The sequence below is a fragment of the Eptatretus burgeri genome, chromosome 16, assembly GCF_056783735.1.
Source record: "Eptatretus burgeri isolate ZD-2024b chromosome 16, Ebu_testis_v1, whole genome shotgun sequence".
NCBI lineage: Eukaryota > Metazoa > Chordata > Myxini > Myxiniformes > Myxinidae > Eptatretus > Eptatretus burgeri.
The window spans coordinates 26,468,779-26,484,185 of NC_140976.1; the positions used below are offsets into that span (position 1 = coordinate 26,468,779).

At 44.3% G+C, this 15,407-nt stretch overlaps 1 protein-coding gene across 1 annotated transcript in view; it reads left to right on the plus strand.

Moving 5' to 3' along the window:
* Positions 1-519: 519 nt before the first annotated feature.
* Positions 520-15,407, plus strand: part of SPNS1 (SPNS lysolipid transporter 1, lysophospholipid) — a 64,917-nt gene continuing 50,029 nt past the window's right edge. The window contains exons 1-5 of the mRNA XM_085859112.1: positions 520-934; positions 1,292-1,357; positions 4,376-4,512; positions 4,853-5,004; positions 5,130-5,196. Coding sequence (XP_085715238.1) covers positions 673-934; positions 1,292-1,357; positions 4,376-4,512; positions 4,853-5,004; positions 5,130-5,196 — 684 coding nt within the window. The 5' untranslated portion in view covers positions 520-672. The remainder of the gene's footprint in view (positions 935-1,291; positions 1,358-4,375; positions 4,513-4,852; positions 5,005-5,129; positions 5,197-15,407) is intronic.

Consider the following 15,407-nt stretch of genomic DNA (forward strand, 5'->3'; position numbering starts at 1 on the left):
TGTGTGGACGAGGGAGGGGCTTGTGTGGATGAGGGAGGGGCTTGTGTGGATGAGGGAGGGGCTTGTGTGGATGAGGGAGGGGCTTGTGTGGATGAGGGAGGGGCTTGTGTGGATGATGGTGGGGCGTGAGTGAGGGAGGGCTTGTATGAGTGAGGTTATTCCCGATCGGCTGCTTTTTACTTCCCAACTCAACTGTAATTTAATTGACACAATCCCCTCCCTCGTCCACACAAACGCTTCCTCATCCACACAAGCCCCTCCCTCGTCCACACAAACCCTTCCCTCGTCCACACAAACCCCTCCCTCATCCACACAAGCCCCTCCCTCGTCCACACAAACCCTTCCCTCGTCCACACAACCCCTCCCTCATCCACACAATCCCCTCCCTCGTCCACACAAACCCTTCCCTCGTCCACACAAACCCCTCCCTCATCCACACAAGCCCCTCCCTCGTCCACACAAACCCTTCCCTCGTCCACACAAACCCCTCCCTCATCCACACAAGCCCCTCCCTCATCCACACAAACCCTTCCCTCGTCCACACAAACCCTTCCCTCGCCCACTTCGCAACCGCCTTCCGCGTTTGCGATTTTAATTATTTATTCTGAAATATTTTCTTCCTCCTTCTCCAACCTTCGTCGAGCAACCCATTTCATTTCTGTGGCCTCCGTCATGGCGGACGAAGTATCTTTTTTCACTCCGCTTCTCTCGCCCGCCGACCGTCTTTCAGTGAACCAGGAATACGATTCGCTGATCGTGAGCGCCGACGATGAGGGACGCGACGGGAACATGGACGGCTGTGAGGCGGACACGGAAAGGAGGCACGACGCGGAATCTCCTTCTAGCGGAGTGTCCATGCGCCGCTCACACTTGGTGGTGGCCATTCTGTTCTACATCAACCTCCTCAACTACATGGACCGTTTCACTGTGGCCGGTCAGAGCGGGCACCGCACGAACACCTTTAGCGCGCGCGCGCGTGTGTGTGTATGTGTGTGTGTGTGTGTGTGTGTGTGTGTGTGTGTGTGTGTGTGTGTGTGTGTGTGTGTGTGTGTGTGTGTGTGTGTGTGTGTGTGTGTGTGTGTGTGTGTGTGTGTGTGTGTGTGTGTGTGTGTGTCTAAGGACTTGGACCCTTTGTCCGGCCCGTTGACAAATCTTGTACAAAGAGCTGCATGTTGAACATCTCTGCAAACAATGACGTGTGTTTGTTTCCCTTCGGCTTATCTTGTGGACCGAGGAAAGCAAAGAACTAACTGATCGATGCACGTTTGTTGTTGTTTTTCTTCCTTTGAAGGTGTGCTGATTCAAATCCAGAACTTCTTCACCATTTCCGACACACTTTCCGGCCTCCTTACGACAGGTGTGTGTGTGCCTTTTCACCTGCACGAGGTGAATTGTGAGAACACTGAGGAGGAGTGTACAAAATACAACCGTGCTGTTCAGAATGTCCCTGATGCACTCCTTCTTGGTCTACACACTCAATGCCTCATATCCCCCCCTCCCTCCTTGAGTTTTTCCTCTTCCTAAACACATATTCTATGTGCTCACCATTGTGTCATTGAGTGATAAACTTCGCAATAACAGGGATGCTATTTAGCTGGACAACACACGGGGATCATATGTGTATACTGTTGCATAAGTATTGGAGGTTTGTCATCGGCGATTGGCCAAGTGTCCTATTCCAAAGTCCAACATCTCTAGAATCCGCTGTTTGGGTCGACTTCTTTGAACGGTCAAAAAATTATTCCCACCTTGTGGGTTCAGGCAGGGAACATCTTTTGGCCTAGTCTTTCGCAAACCGGCTGGGACAGTCCTGAGGTTCGACTGGAGACGATTTGTAATTTGGTCAGGGTGCCGTCAATAACTCACCTCCTGTTTGCGAAAGACACCGTGAGGTACTTCATGTCCATCGATGGCCAGCGCTGACAAACGGGTCTCCTCCGGCTGGGCGTCCTTCAAACGCTCATCCTACATGTTGATGTATCACCCCAGCATGCTAAAGATGATGCACACCTCAAAGCTATCCTGCGAGCCCGACATCATCGGACTGCCTACCAATTGTATTGTCTCTTACCTTTAGCTTGTCATCCATACTAAACGCATGTGTATGAAACCTTGGTCTCCAAAAATGAAAAAAAAATAACTAAAGTAAACCTTGTTTTTTTTTCGATACAAAGTCAAATCTCGTAGCACAAGTAGAACGTGGAGCAGAACAGCAGTAAGAATAGTGGAGGGCAGGGAACCACCAACAGCAGGGTAAAGGGACATGGACACAATGGAGGAGGAAGAATAGAGGAAGGAGTTCATGGGGGGGGGGGAGGAGGAACAAGCTGGATAAAAGCTCAAATACATCAACAAGGGGGCTGAAAGACGAGGGAGTAAAAAGCAGTGGGGGTTAAAAACAGGTGTGTGGAGGGAAATTGGGGAAGGGGTGAAAACACAATAACCTGGAAAGGTGGTGGTGGGCTTTGGGAATGTTACTGAGAGCCAAAAAAATAATGAGTGTGAATTGGGGATTACCTAGTGAGAAGGCGAACAAATGATGGGGAAGAATGAGATTTAACAGATTGAGGAAATTGGTTCCACAGGTACGAGAAAAGAGGAATAAAGTGAAGGTGAGCAGTGAGCCTGGATTTTGAGAGTTTTTCCAGGAGTGGGTTACCAACAGAATATATGCTGTGAAGAAACCTGGGGATAGGAGGGGGTGGGGTGCAGAGAAGGGCACAAAGCATGAAAAGGGTAGAGAGCGCAAGACCAGACAGGAGGCTCTTTGCAAGGCAGAAGTGATAGGCCAAGAGATTCCTCTTCATCGCTGGAGAATCCAATGATTTTGAGGACCTTGTTTCCGTTGCATAAGAGGTGTGATGTCGGGATGCTGGCCTTCTGTATTTGAACCTCTGTATCTCCGAAACCGCTCCATGAAAAAATTGAAACTTGGCACCTGTGAAGTACTCACCACGGGAAACAAGGGTGATTATTTTTTTTTTTTGATATACGTGGCTTCATTATGACATCACAAGTCATTATGACATAACGGGAAACAAGGGTGATTATTTAATTTTTTTGATATACCTCATTATGACATCATGTCATTATGACATAACGGGAAACAAGGGTGATTATTTAATATATATTTTTTGATATACGTGGCTTCATTATGACATCATAAGTGCAAACGTCAAATGCTTTATCTGATCAGTATGAAAATTTTTGAGGGTCATCTCGAGTTACATTGTAATTGGGGGAAAATTGATGATGTCATCGGTCACGTGGTTCGGTCGCCATGTTGTTTTTAACATAAAACCTTCAAAAATCTTATTCTCTGAAACGGCTGAACAGATCGAGGTGAAACTTTACAGGTATGATTGCCTATCCATGAAGAACATAAAGTTCTCCACCTATGATGTCATAGGTCACATGGTTTGGCAGCTATGATTTTTTTTTGAAGAATAAAGTTTTTCAAACCTTCTCCAGAATGGCTTCACAGATCGAGGGGAAACTTCACCCACATGTTCCACAAGCCTTGGGGTGTGTGATATCAGGGTGGGGATATCAGGGTGCTCGCAAATAATTAATAGGTCACATGGTCTGGCAGACATATTGGATCCAGCGAAAATCTTTTGAAAAATTATTTCTCTTGAACCGCTTCATCAATCAACATGGAACGTCACAATTATGATCCAGTAGTTATGGGAAATAGATGTTTTAAATTTCAACCTGATCAGACGCATGGTCTGGCAGCCAGAATTATTTAATATTTTAAATCTGGGTTCAGGGATTTAAATGAAACTTGGTTTCAGTATGTATAATGATGTAATAATGTGGGCGGAGGCATATCTGGCAACGTCGCTATGTGCAAGAGTGCCATTCTAGTTCCCTATACAGCAGTCCAAACTTTTGGACTGGCATGGTGGCCGAGCTAGAATGAGACTTTGGAAAACTGAAACAACAGGTGATGTAAGGGTACTGATCCGATTAATTTGAGGAAAAGGGTAGACGAGTTTCATGAGAATGGAAAAGATCACAGGCTTGATTGAAGGTTGATTTGAGCTGGCTGTGAACTACCATCGAGGAAAGTAGTGTCGAAGACTCGACTGCTGTGGTTGTGTCTGCACAGGAAGTCTTCTCAAGGAGATGTATAATGAATGATTGATACTTGTGTGCCTTCGTACGATCACAGGCGTGGACATTGAAAATAATGCTTTGGAGCTGATTCTCCATTAAAACAGCCACACTTTTACCATGCTGCAAAAGGTTTCGTTACTTGAATATTTCACTTCTTTTTTTTTGTACTTATTTTGACATACTCCATCTACTTGATGATGTTCCATTGCTCATGTAACTCACCTCCTCAATTTTTTTCAATCTGGTTTTACAGTTTTCATCTGCAGTTACATGGTGCTTGCCCCATTCTTTGGCTACCTCGGTGACCGTTATGTGCGCAAGTACATAATGATGGTTGGTATATGCTTGTGGTCTGCCATGACCCTTACCAGCTCCTTTATGCCAAAACAGGTTTGTGGCATGGGAAAGGCAGTATTGTTATACCATACAAATGAAATGTGTTTTACTTGCCTTTGGGCAGTAGGGGGTGTAGTAGTAACACAAAGCTCGTTCACCGTGGCCCTTTGTACAATGGTCATTCAAACGTGATCAATTAGACTGAAGATAGAAAGTCTTTTTTTTATAATCTTGGGTACCCATCTATCAGATGATTATTTTTGTCCAATCATAATGTTCTTCGTACTAGTGAAGATGGAAAAGTGAACACCTGACTGCGAAGTAAATCTGGTTGTCATAGTTTGTTGACGGTATTTGACTGCTGCGGATGGACATTGTGGTGGATCTCGCACAGCATTTTTCGGTGTTTCTGGTGTTGAGGGGCTTGGTCGGTGTGGGTGAGGCAAGCTATTCCACCATAGCACCTACGGTCATCGCAGACCTGTTTACACATGGCGAGCGTACCCGCATGCTTTCCTTCTTCTACTTTGCCATACCGGTTGGAAGGTAGGCCCATCGTCTGAACAAATTAATTATTTCTTTTTAAAAATGGTTTTAGCTGTTTATGTTAACTCATTCTTCCATGAGCTTAGATTTTGCATACAAAAAGAAAACTCCTTGTGTGCTTACAGTGGCTTAGGATACATCGTCGGAGGAAATGTTGCACAGTTGATGCAAAACTGGCAATGGGCACTCCGGGTAAGTACAAGTACAAATATTTTCACAAAGTGGTCAATGCGATGGGGAATTGAGAGGAGAGAAGCAATTTCTCAAGCTGTTATTGCTTTATTATATGTGTTTATAAAGGATCCTGATAGAGCTGAAGTTATTGCAGTGGAGGGAGGAGGGGGAACAAGAGCGTATAAGCTTCATAGTTGCTTTGAAAAACAAACTGTCAATTGGGAACCTGGTGCAAATGAAGCTTCATAGGGTGACAGAAAGACGTGCAGAGCTACAAAAATATAGAGCTGGTACTTGTGGGTGCAGAGACATCAGGATTCATCATCAGGTTATAGATCAAAAGTAAATTCCAAGGAAAATTTAAAAACGATATCAAAAGATTTTAAATAGAGGTTGTGCACTGACGTTATCATTGACCATAGCAACAAACTCTGTTGCCATCTTGAGTGGCACAAAATAGACAACAATGTAAACATAGTTGATTTGTGTGGTTTCCTTGTATTCTGAGAGATTAGATGACTCATCTAAATGACAATATTGTGAAAGGTTTCAACGGTGTCACCTGAACGATTTATTGCTGCGGGGCCGGGACGTCGGCCGCGGTCCGTCCGCTGGATGGAGCCGCAAGTCGGCTCGACCGATCGCCCGGAATTCAGATCGTCGCCCCGGATAAGTCCGGAGTCGACGGGTCCTTGTTTTGGACCGTGAAGGGTCAATATTTCCACCACGTGGTACAGGGTTATTTGCCAAATCTTCAAAATACCTAGAGACCACATGGCGATCTACCGAGTCTTCACACCCTTGACGGAACTCGTACGGAAACGAGCCGCTTAGCGCGCTCATTCTGTGTGCGATTCCGAGCGGTTTAATCGCCAAGAACCGTCGGTCCCGATTGTCCCGTTACAACGGCCACGGCAGTGGCCCTGCCAATTTTCCCCAGCACGTGACACGCTCGGTCAATGAAAGAAGGGACGCGAACAAACTGAAACATTTAACAATCAGGGTTTATTTATACAATAATGGGGAACTAGGGAACACAGAAGAGCAGATTTAAACCGAACAAGCCGGTGGACAGCCATGGGTCGCCGAGCATCCGATGACCTTTGACCCCTGATCTGAGTTAATCTAGTACTAAGTACTTACGAAATTGCAATCGAATTGGTTAACCCGTGTATGAGCAAGGGGGCTTTGAATGGTCATTTTGCCCGAACAATGCACTCATTGACCTTTGACCCTGACTTAGCCGAGATAGGTCAATATGTCCTGAAGCAAAGTTGTAGTACCCATTGAGTACTCTGTACCTATGAACTTTCATTTGTATCGGTTAACCCGTGTAGGAGCAAGGGGGATTTGAATGGTCATTTTGCCCGAAAAATGCACTCATTGACCTTTGACCCCTGACCTAGCCGAGATAGGTCAATATGTTCTGAAGCAAAGTTGTAGTACTCATTGTTTACTCTACCTATGAACTTTCATTCGTATCGGTTAATCCGTGTAGGAGCAAGGGTGCCTTGAATGGTAATTTCGCCCAAAAAATGCACTTATTGATCTTTGACCCCTGACCTACTCGAGATAGGTCATTATGCAAATGAGCATAGTTGTAGTACTCATTACGGTCTATAAGCATGTAAACATTCATTCGATTCGGTTCAACCGTCTTGGAGCTAGTGTACTTTGAATTTTCAGCGGGAATGCTCAATGGCCCTCGGACACCCAAGTTGAGAGGGTTACCATTTGGCAACTATAAGATATAGAAAATAATGGATGTCACATAGCGGATAGAGAATCACCTTAATATTATGCATACCAAATCTCATCGAGTTCCATCTATTGATAACTACTCGGTATCCATTTGAATGAAAAGTACCGAAAATGCGGTATGAAATCGGAAATCCCCAAAGTTCGAGGGGGTGTTGTGGGTGAACAAAGATCTAAATTGAAAATCTGGCTCGATCGTTTGTGCACAATGTATTCCAGACGATTAGTGTGACTTTTCATGACCATCCGACCATAACCCTAGGAGGAGGAGCATTTGGCGCGAAGGCACCTCCAGCTCTCGCATATTATCGATTTTTGCACTAATTGACCTTTGGCCCCTGACCTAAGCGAAATCGGTCAACATATCCTGAGGCAAAGTTGTAGTACTCATTGAGTACCATGAACTTGCAAAGTTTCATTCGTATCGATGCACTCACCTGGTTGCTAGGGGGCCTTCAATTTTTGCCAATTTTCACGCATACCCTAATTGTAGGGGGCGCTGCAGGTAAACGATTCCATATATCACAAAAACCGGAATATATTTGATGGAGCATCACCTGTAGATCATTCGTGCCAAATTTCATAACCCTACGTGAGATAATGGCTTTCAGAATTGATTTCGCGTGAACGCTACCGATTTTGAAGGTTTTTCGGTTGTTGCTAGGGAACCAAAGCGTCCCTAGCAACCATCACAATTTCCAAAGCACTAGGTCATAAGATGTACCTGTTATGACTCTTCACCCGGCCGAGTAATGACAGAGTCGAATGAGGGTTCTCGAATGATACGATTTATTTCAGAAGATGGCACTACGCATGCGGAATGCAGCCCAAAGGCCCTTCAGTCAGGTGTCCCCGGACCACATTGAGATTCTTACTTCAAAACAGTTGTTTATATAATCACACAAAAGCAAAACTGGGTGTGGACTATAAGTGTGTGCTAAGGGATAAAGAAATAAAGAAATAAATGCGGCAGTGGGCTTCCTTCCCCCCTCCCTAGGGGCCCTCAGGGAAGTTGAATCAGTCAATCCTCAGATTCGCAACCCAACAGTTCATCTTGCAAACTAATAACTTTCTAAGCCTCCTACACCCCTACACTGGCACCTGCTGATAGCAAAGGCGAAACTCTGGTGATGACTAAGAACAGGAATGTGTGGGATATCAGCATACACAGTTTTCCCAAGGACATGCTGTTGTGCAGCTGCAGAGCCAGAAAGGGTTATCAAAGACATAGTGAAAACAGCATGATACATTTAAAGCAACATTTTAAAGCAAGGTTTGAATCCTGACAGCTGATTAATATACAACTATTGACTATTGATTATTCAACTATGGCTCAAATATGACCACCTAGCATATCATCATCATAACAGTACCTACCACCCGAGTTTGGTCAAAATCCGCCCACGTTTACTACCAATAATGCTGATGACAAACGAACAAACATCCAAACAAAGACAGAATTACTGACAATAAGGGTCACGTATTTCGGCGACCCAATAAAGCAAGGCAATGCAAATATATACAGCACAAGCACTGAACAGTTTTACTACTTAAAGACGGGGCCCACACACAGACACGCACACGCACAGACAAAAGTGGACCCCACTGGTCTTTATTTGGATCTTCAGCCCGCAAGACAGTCAGGCTGCAGATCAGTGGTAGTTGGCTACCTGGCCGCGAACGCACGGCTGGGCGTCCCCTTCTTCCCAGAGCTCCAGTCACCGTAGGACGGACCAGCGCAGCTGCAACCAACTAAGGTGAATCGAGGTCGTCGCCCATGCTCGTGATCATTTGGAGGAGGAGGAGGTGGTGGATGCGGATGAGGACCAGGGCTGACGGCAACGAGGGCAGTGAAGAAATCTCTCCTCCTTTTGGTTCAGCTGTCTGCGCTTTTATCTCGTTCCCCCGCAGAAGGGGGGTGGGGGGGAGTGTCTCCGCCTTCCCCGCTTCTCCACACCGGACGGCCTTCTGCGCAGACTCCCTCGTTGCCCTGTCACAAGCAAGTTTTGGCACGCAAAAATCCTCGCCGTCCCTCTCACTGGCCAAAACGGACGGCAAACCCCTCGATTGGCCAGATGGCATGGTGACATCACTTGGACCGCCCTTCACAGAGTCGGGGAAGTCCGATTGGCCGAGTGACGGTCACCCCACTCGTTGCACACCGATTGGCCGAGGGCCGCCGCGTGGCTCCTCCCCGAACTCCGCCTTTTTCCAAAGGACCGCCCCTCCAACAGGAAGCTGAGCAACATGTTCCTGCAGGGGCTCCGCCCACCCCTGATGTCGGCCAGAGCGAGGTGAAGGGAGCGAAGTGAAGGTGAGGGTGATGCGATGTCGTCGGCGTTGATGGTGGTGTAAAAATAAACGAAAAGAAAACCTGACTATTAAAATAATTCCACAGCGCACGAACATTTATTTACCCATTAGACCAGGGACGGGAGCTATCTATAAAACATGTATTTACCGATATAACTGATCTATATTCTAAAGGACCTGTATGTTGTGTGCTCATGGCTTCCAGATTCGCAACAGTATATCATGCCATTTCAAGGATGATGTGATCTGCATAAGGAATATATCGGCTGGGAATCGAGTTTTGAAACATTATCATTACAACTTTGTAATTGGAATAAACTATCACAAGTAGCCTAAATAGACATTATTATGGATTCATGACTTCTGACTTGTACATAAGTACTGTGCAGTTCTTGAAACGGAGGATTTGAGGATATCGGGTGGTATATCCAACCTCTCGATATCCTCAAATCCTCAGTTTCAGCATGTGATATACGACAAGAAGTCAAACTTTTGTAGCATTTCATATCGCGATCTTAAAGTGAAAGAAAACCAAACATGTTATTGACTTTAAAGACCCAGAAAAAATATAAAAACCTACCAGAGATGAAGTGAGTACTGCACACCCAGTCTTAATTTGGTTCATACCGCAAAATTGTTAAGAAAGTCGGAGGGTTTGCCAGACGGTCCTTTCAGAGAGATAGTCAGAGTGTGTGAGATTTGTCAGGATTGAAAGACATGTCCATGTGTTTGACCATCTTGTGATTTTTGTCAAGGTCTGAAGAGTGGGAAGAGGCTGCAGCATGCCTGTCAGAATGATGAGGAGGTCATGGCAGAGGGTGGAGTCATCAGGAAATAGATGAAGAGGATTTTCCAGAGATTCAGAGACAACATTAATGAACCTCAGGAGTAGGACTGGGCCCAAAACACTGCCCTGGAGGACTCCAGCCTTAACAGGGAGAGGAGTTGAAAGGATTCCGTTGAGATCCACACGTTGGCTATGAGAGGAGAGGAAGTCAGTAACCCAAGAGTGAAGTTGGCCTTGGATGCCATAGGAAGAGAAATTTTGATTCTTGGAAATGTACATGTGTTCAGAAGAAGAAGAAGAAGAAGAAGAAAAAAAAACAAGGCAAGAACTTACTCCTAAGGAAGTCGGTAGGTCATGGATGAAGCGTTGCTTGAGATTATTCCCTCGTTTTCCAAGTACTCCGCAACTCGGTTTTGAAACCTGGCTAGAAATTAGAGCTGACCCTGATTTGGTTTCATAGCCTTTCCCAAAGTGGGAAGGTTGACCGTATTTCACAACATTGACCAATCAAGTGATGAGTGGAAGATGTCTGTTTGGCTTTATCTGTGCTTCTGGTTTGTCTCATGTCTCTCCAAAGAAATGTTAGGATTGTCAGAAGTAAAGCAGTGGTATACATCCTTTCAGTTTTTCTGCATTAACGCTGGGAAAGAACCACAGGCGTCCATCAAACCTGTGTTTCATGGGAATGTGAGCATTTGTTCCACTCAGCTCGGGTCGACATTAACTCAAACCCAGATTTTAAACCTGGCTTGAATGGTGCTTGGAAACGAGGTAGAGGCCTGCTCTTTCCTGGTTGTTTCAAAATCGGTGGAATAACACTTACTTCTGATTCTTGATTGGATCTTCTTTTCTTTTTCTTCTTTGAATAATGGATGGTTCCAAGCGCCCGAACCCTGTGTGTATGTGCGTACATCACGTGAAGGAGAATGGAATTGCTCGACAACGTGAACAAATCGTCACAGTATTTGGGATTTGAACCTGGAATCTCAACGCCAGGATCTATGTGCTGAGATGGGAACAACAAACAGGCCATCCAACCTCTCTAACCCTCTCCCTACCACTAACCCACCGAATTAGGCCCTTGATCTTTCTTTTACAAATGTTCTGCTTTTATTTTGACACGTTTATTGGTGCTGAACCACTGCTAGTGATTGTTATTAATTCAATTCTCAACTCTTTCTTTGTTTATCTTTTTAATGAAGCTTCGCTAAAAGGCTTGTTATTTTCTAAAATAAGAAGAATAAAACAAACCTGCCAGAATATCCAGATAAAATAAATTTTGCTTGTCTACTGATGTTTATTTACTACTAGTAGTAATGCCCGGCGTTGCTCGGGTTAGCAATAAAGCCTGGCATTGCCCGGGCTTTCTTGCAAATTACCTGAATAGCTGTTAGCTGTTTGGGTTAGGGTTAGGGTAAGTGTTGGGGTAGCTAACCCTAACCCTAACAGCTTGGCGTAGCGGAGGTAAACAGCGCCCGGGGCAAAGTAGAAATTTGCATCCCCTGTAGGCCTTAAACTTGAGTGGATTTGAATGGAAAATCCCATAAGGGATATCGATTTATCGATTTTTTTTTTTTGAATATCGGAAGTGTTATGGAAAAAAATTTATAGCCAATGACCTAAGTTGGACCAAAAGCCATAATCGTACCGAATTTGAATGGGATCCGTTGGAGTTTGTGAAAATGCATCAAAACGAATTTTGAGGGGCCTCTTAAGGAAGACAATAATATCATTAGTATATGTGCCAAATCTTGTTTCATTCCATGCAGTAACAAAAATCTGATGGTGGAACAAAGAAAGGGGCGTGCCGAAATATTAATATAGATATACGAGTGCGTGCCCGTAGGTGCAAACAAAACAAAACAAAAAACTTTCAAACCGCATGCCAGAAACAACTACACAGGCCGTTCCTTCGCTCTCACGTGCCCGTACGTGCGTGGCCGTACATGCAAAAAAAAAAAAAACTTTCAAACCGTGTGCCAGAAACAACAACCACAGAGGCCGTTCCTTCGCTCTCGTAAACGACGACTGGATTGGGGCATTGTGTTTATTTATAACGTGTAATTTGCTCGTGTTGAAGTGTGTTGGACGTGATTGACTGAATTGCTAGAAGCGTTGAGGTTTGGGGAGGGAGTGGGGAGGGTTTCTGATTAGTGCTTTGATCATTCATACCCTCCCCAGCACCTCCAGGATGCACATGTTCCTCCCGTAACTCCGTCTTGGTTAAAAAGAATTTAACATCCAGACTTGCTTTGCACTCTTTTCTCCTGTTTGTGGAATATCCTTCCTCACCGTTCAATTGCATGCTTCTCTCCAGGGCCTCAAGCAGGCGGTGCACCACCATCCAAGGCCGGTGCAAGCACTAGGCAAAGTAGGCGGTCACCTAGAGCGGAAAAATTTGCAGGGGTGAGGGGGTAAAAAAAAAAACCGAATGAAATTACATAAGTAAGCAAACAGACTTCAGCAGTGGGGAAATTAAAAGTCTCGATCGACTGATATACATCACTGACATAGTAGTGCAGACGTGGTGGGAGAGTCATTATTCAAGAGCCTCTCAGATTTTACTGCACTTCATGGACGCTTGGAAAGTGCCACGAGGAGGCACAGCAGTTATAATTAGCATACCGAAGGACCGTGCGGTGAGTGACCATAGTCGTCATGGAAAGGTTCTGGATAGAGACGGGGTGGGCAGGCGGGGTGGACGCTGAGGTGAATATGGCGATATGATAGCTGTTGGCAGTTTGGTTCAGCTTCCATCATTTTTAATGTGCTGCATTAGAACTATATTCTCTTCGTAAAGTATTATGTTTATAATCTATACGATAACAGAGCTGTTTGTGTCGCCATTTTTCTCAGAAATGGCTGAACAAATCTTCGTCAAACTTTCAGAGGTTCATCATTGAGTACCACGGAGTGTTTTAGGGCAAAAATTATTTTTAAGAGTTAAAAAAAAAAGTTTGATTTTATTATTTTTTAAAAATCGTTCTATAGTGACTCTGCCTTTTTGATTAATGACAGTTATATTCAAGTTCACCTGTATATAAATAAATAGAAAAACAATTACCAGACATTTTAATACAACTTGGCGATACATCATCATCTTCTTCTTCCTGAACATCACCATATTTATAGATCAGAGACAAACTTAGTCCAGAAACATCAATGGCACAATCACAGTGAAAAGACCAAAAAGTGATGAAACTGGTCCGGCAGCTGAGGGTGTGTGTAGCATTGGGATTCTCATGTGTGTACGATGTGTGAACGTCTTTATAGCTGTGGAGGAACTCTGAGAAGGGTTTGAAACAGCAAAGCACTTACTTTGTGTTGGCCTTCTTGGTTGCTTTCTGCAGCTTCTTCAGCTGGAAGAGCATGGAAAGTGTCAATTTATTTATATAATCCTAGCCACCTGGGTTTAGTTGATCAAGTGAGAGCTGATTGACTATTCCCTCCATTCACAGGCAAGAGATGTGGGTGGGTCTTTCTTTATTATTTATATATGGGAAAGGTTTGAAGCAGCAAAGGGCTTACCTTGTGTTAGCTTTCTTGGTTGCTTTATGCAGCTTCTTTGGACACACACACACACACACACACACACACACACACACACACACACACACACACACACACACACACACACACACACACACACACACACACACACACACACACACACACACGTACACCTCTTTGGCATTGTGATCAGGATCTCGACGGAGGAGAAACTCCAAGATCTGTCCTGCACTCCTCTGATGATAATCAAAGCAGATGTGATTATCATCTGTTGCATATAAGACGTCTTTGGCATTGTGATGAGGAACTCATCAGAGGAGGAACTCGAGGAGTTCCAAGATCCATCCTGCACTCCATTAATAATATTGTAAAATAAATCAATAAATGTTATAATTTATTTATCAACTACAGTGCACAATTAAATAATACTCATATATTTGTTTTTCAGAGAGTTTTGCCACGTCTCACATAATATCTTCCTAATAGTGCTGCAGAATGGTGGAAGTATTGTGTACTTTTGGTGATAAGCATGAAACTTTGCACAGTTGTAGTGTTTTACCTACTGAACAATATTAGATACTAGGTGAATGCACCCAGCGCTGCCCGGGTTCTTTTTGAATGAATTTAATCTTCTATACATATGTCTGACGCGAGCACAGTATCAGTTCCCTATTGGGCCATGGCAGTCATAGGCTAAGGGGGTTGGTGAGGTGGAAACACACCCCCTCCCCCCCCCCCGGCCGAGGGGCCTTGCCACATAGCCTATAACCTTCCCGGGGCCCATCCCGACATTTTTTGTTTCAGTGGTTAGCTCCTATCTTCCACCTTTCAGGAGATTAACGTGTGCAGACAAACAAACAAACAGACAAACAAAAACTTAAAATCATATGTTAGATATATTGTATATGGCGTTGGTCCCATGCCAATCGGCTGAACTTGAAAAATTAACGTTACGCAATCAGGTGATGACGTCATAATTCGGAAACCGGGAAGTCGGAAGTCATTGTCTTCAATTAACTGCAGCATTATTTTTTCATTCTATTGCAAATGGCGTTGGCCCCATGTCAATCGGCTGAACTTGAAAAATTAACGTTACGAAATCAGGTGATGACATCATAATTCAGAAACCGGAAGTCGGAAGTACAATTATTTTACATCGGGACACTCCCGGGTACATGTTCTGTCAGCATGTGAAGTTTGGTGAGGATCAGTCCAGTACTTTTCGCGTGCATAGGTCACAGAGAAACACACAATCAGGTGATGACGTCATAATTCGGAAACCGGAAGTCGGAAGTACAATTCTTTTACATCGGGACACTCCTGGGTACATGTTCTGTCAGCTTGTGAAGTTTGGTGAGGATCAGTCCAGTACTTTTCGCTTGCATAGGTCACAGAGAAACACACAAACACACAAACAGACACACTTTGAACTTTATATACATAGATGGGGCCAACTGAATTTTTTCCAAGATTGCGGTCGTTTTAAAAATGACTGCCGCCATGGGTGAAATTACCGATACAACCATATAAATGAATATATTTCCTATGATTGGTTGGAAAATTGACCAGAAATGTGAAATGTCACTAACTTTTCCCTTACGTTTCACATGTTCTTCATTTCTTAACCAAGATGGCTTTCAAATTCAAAATGGCTGCTACATGATAAAATGGTGACAAACATATGAACGTGTAATGTGGTAATTGTATCATGCATCACAGTTAACGTTCTTCCAGTTAATCTGTGTATATCGCACACATTCATCCATTCATTCATCCTTCATCTTCTTTCAGATCAGTGTCTCCATATCACAGTGCATGCTGTTGTTAGTTGTCGAAGCTGTGGTGGTGGTGTCGTAATCAA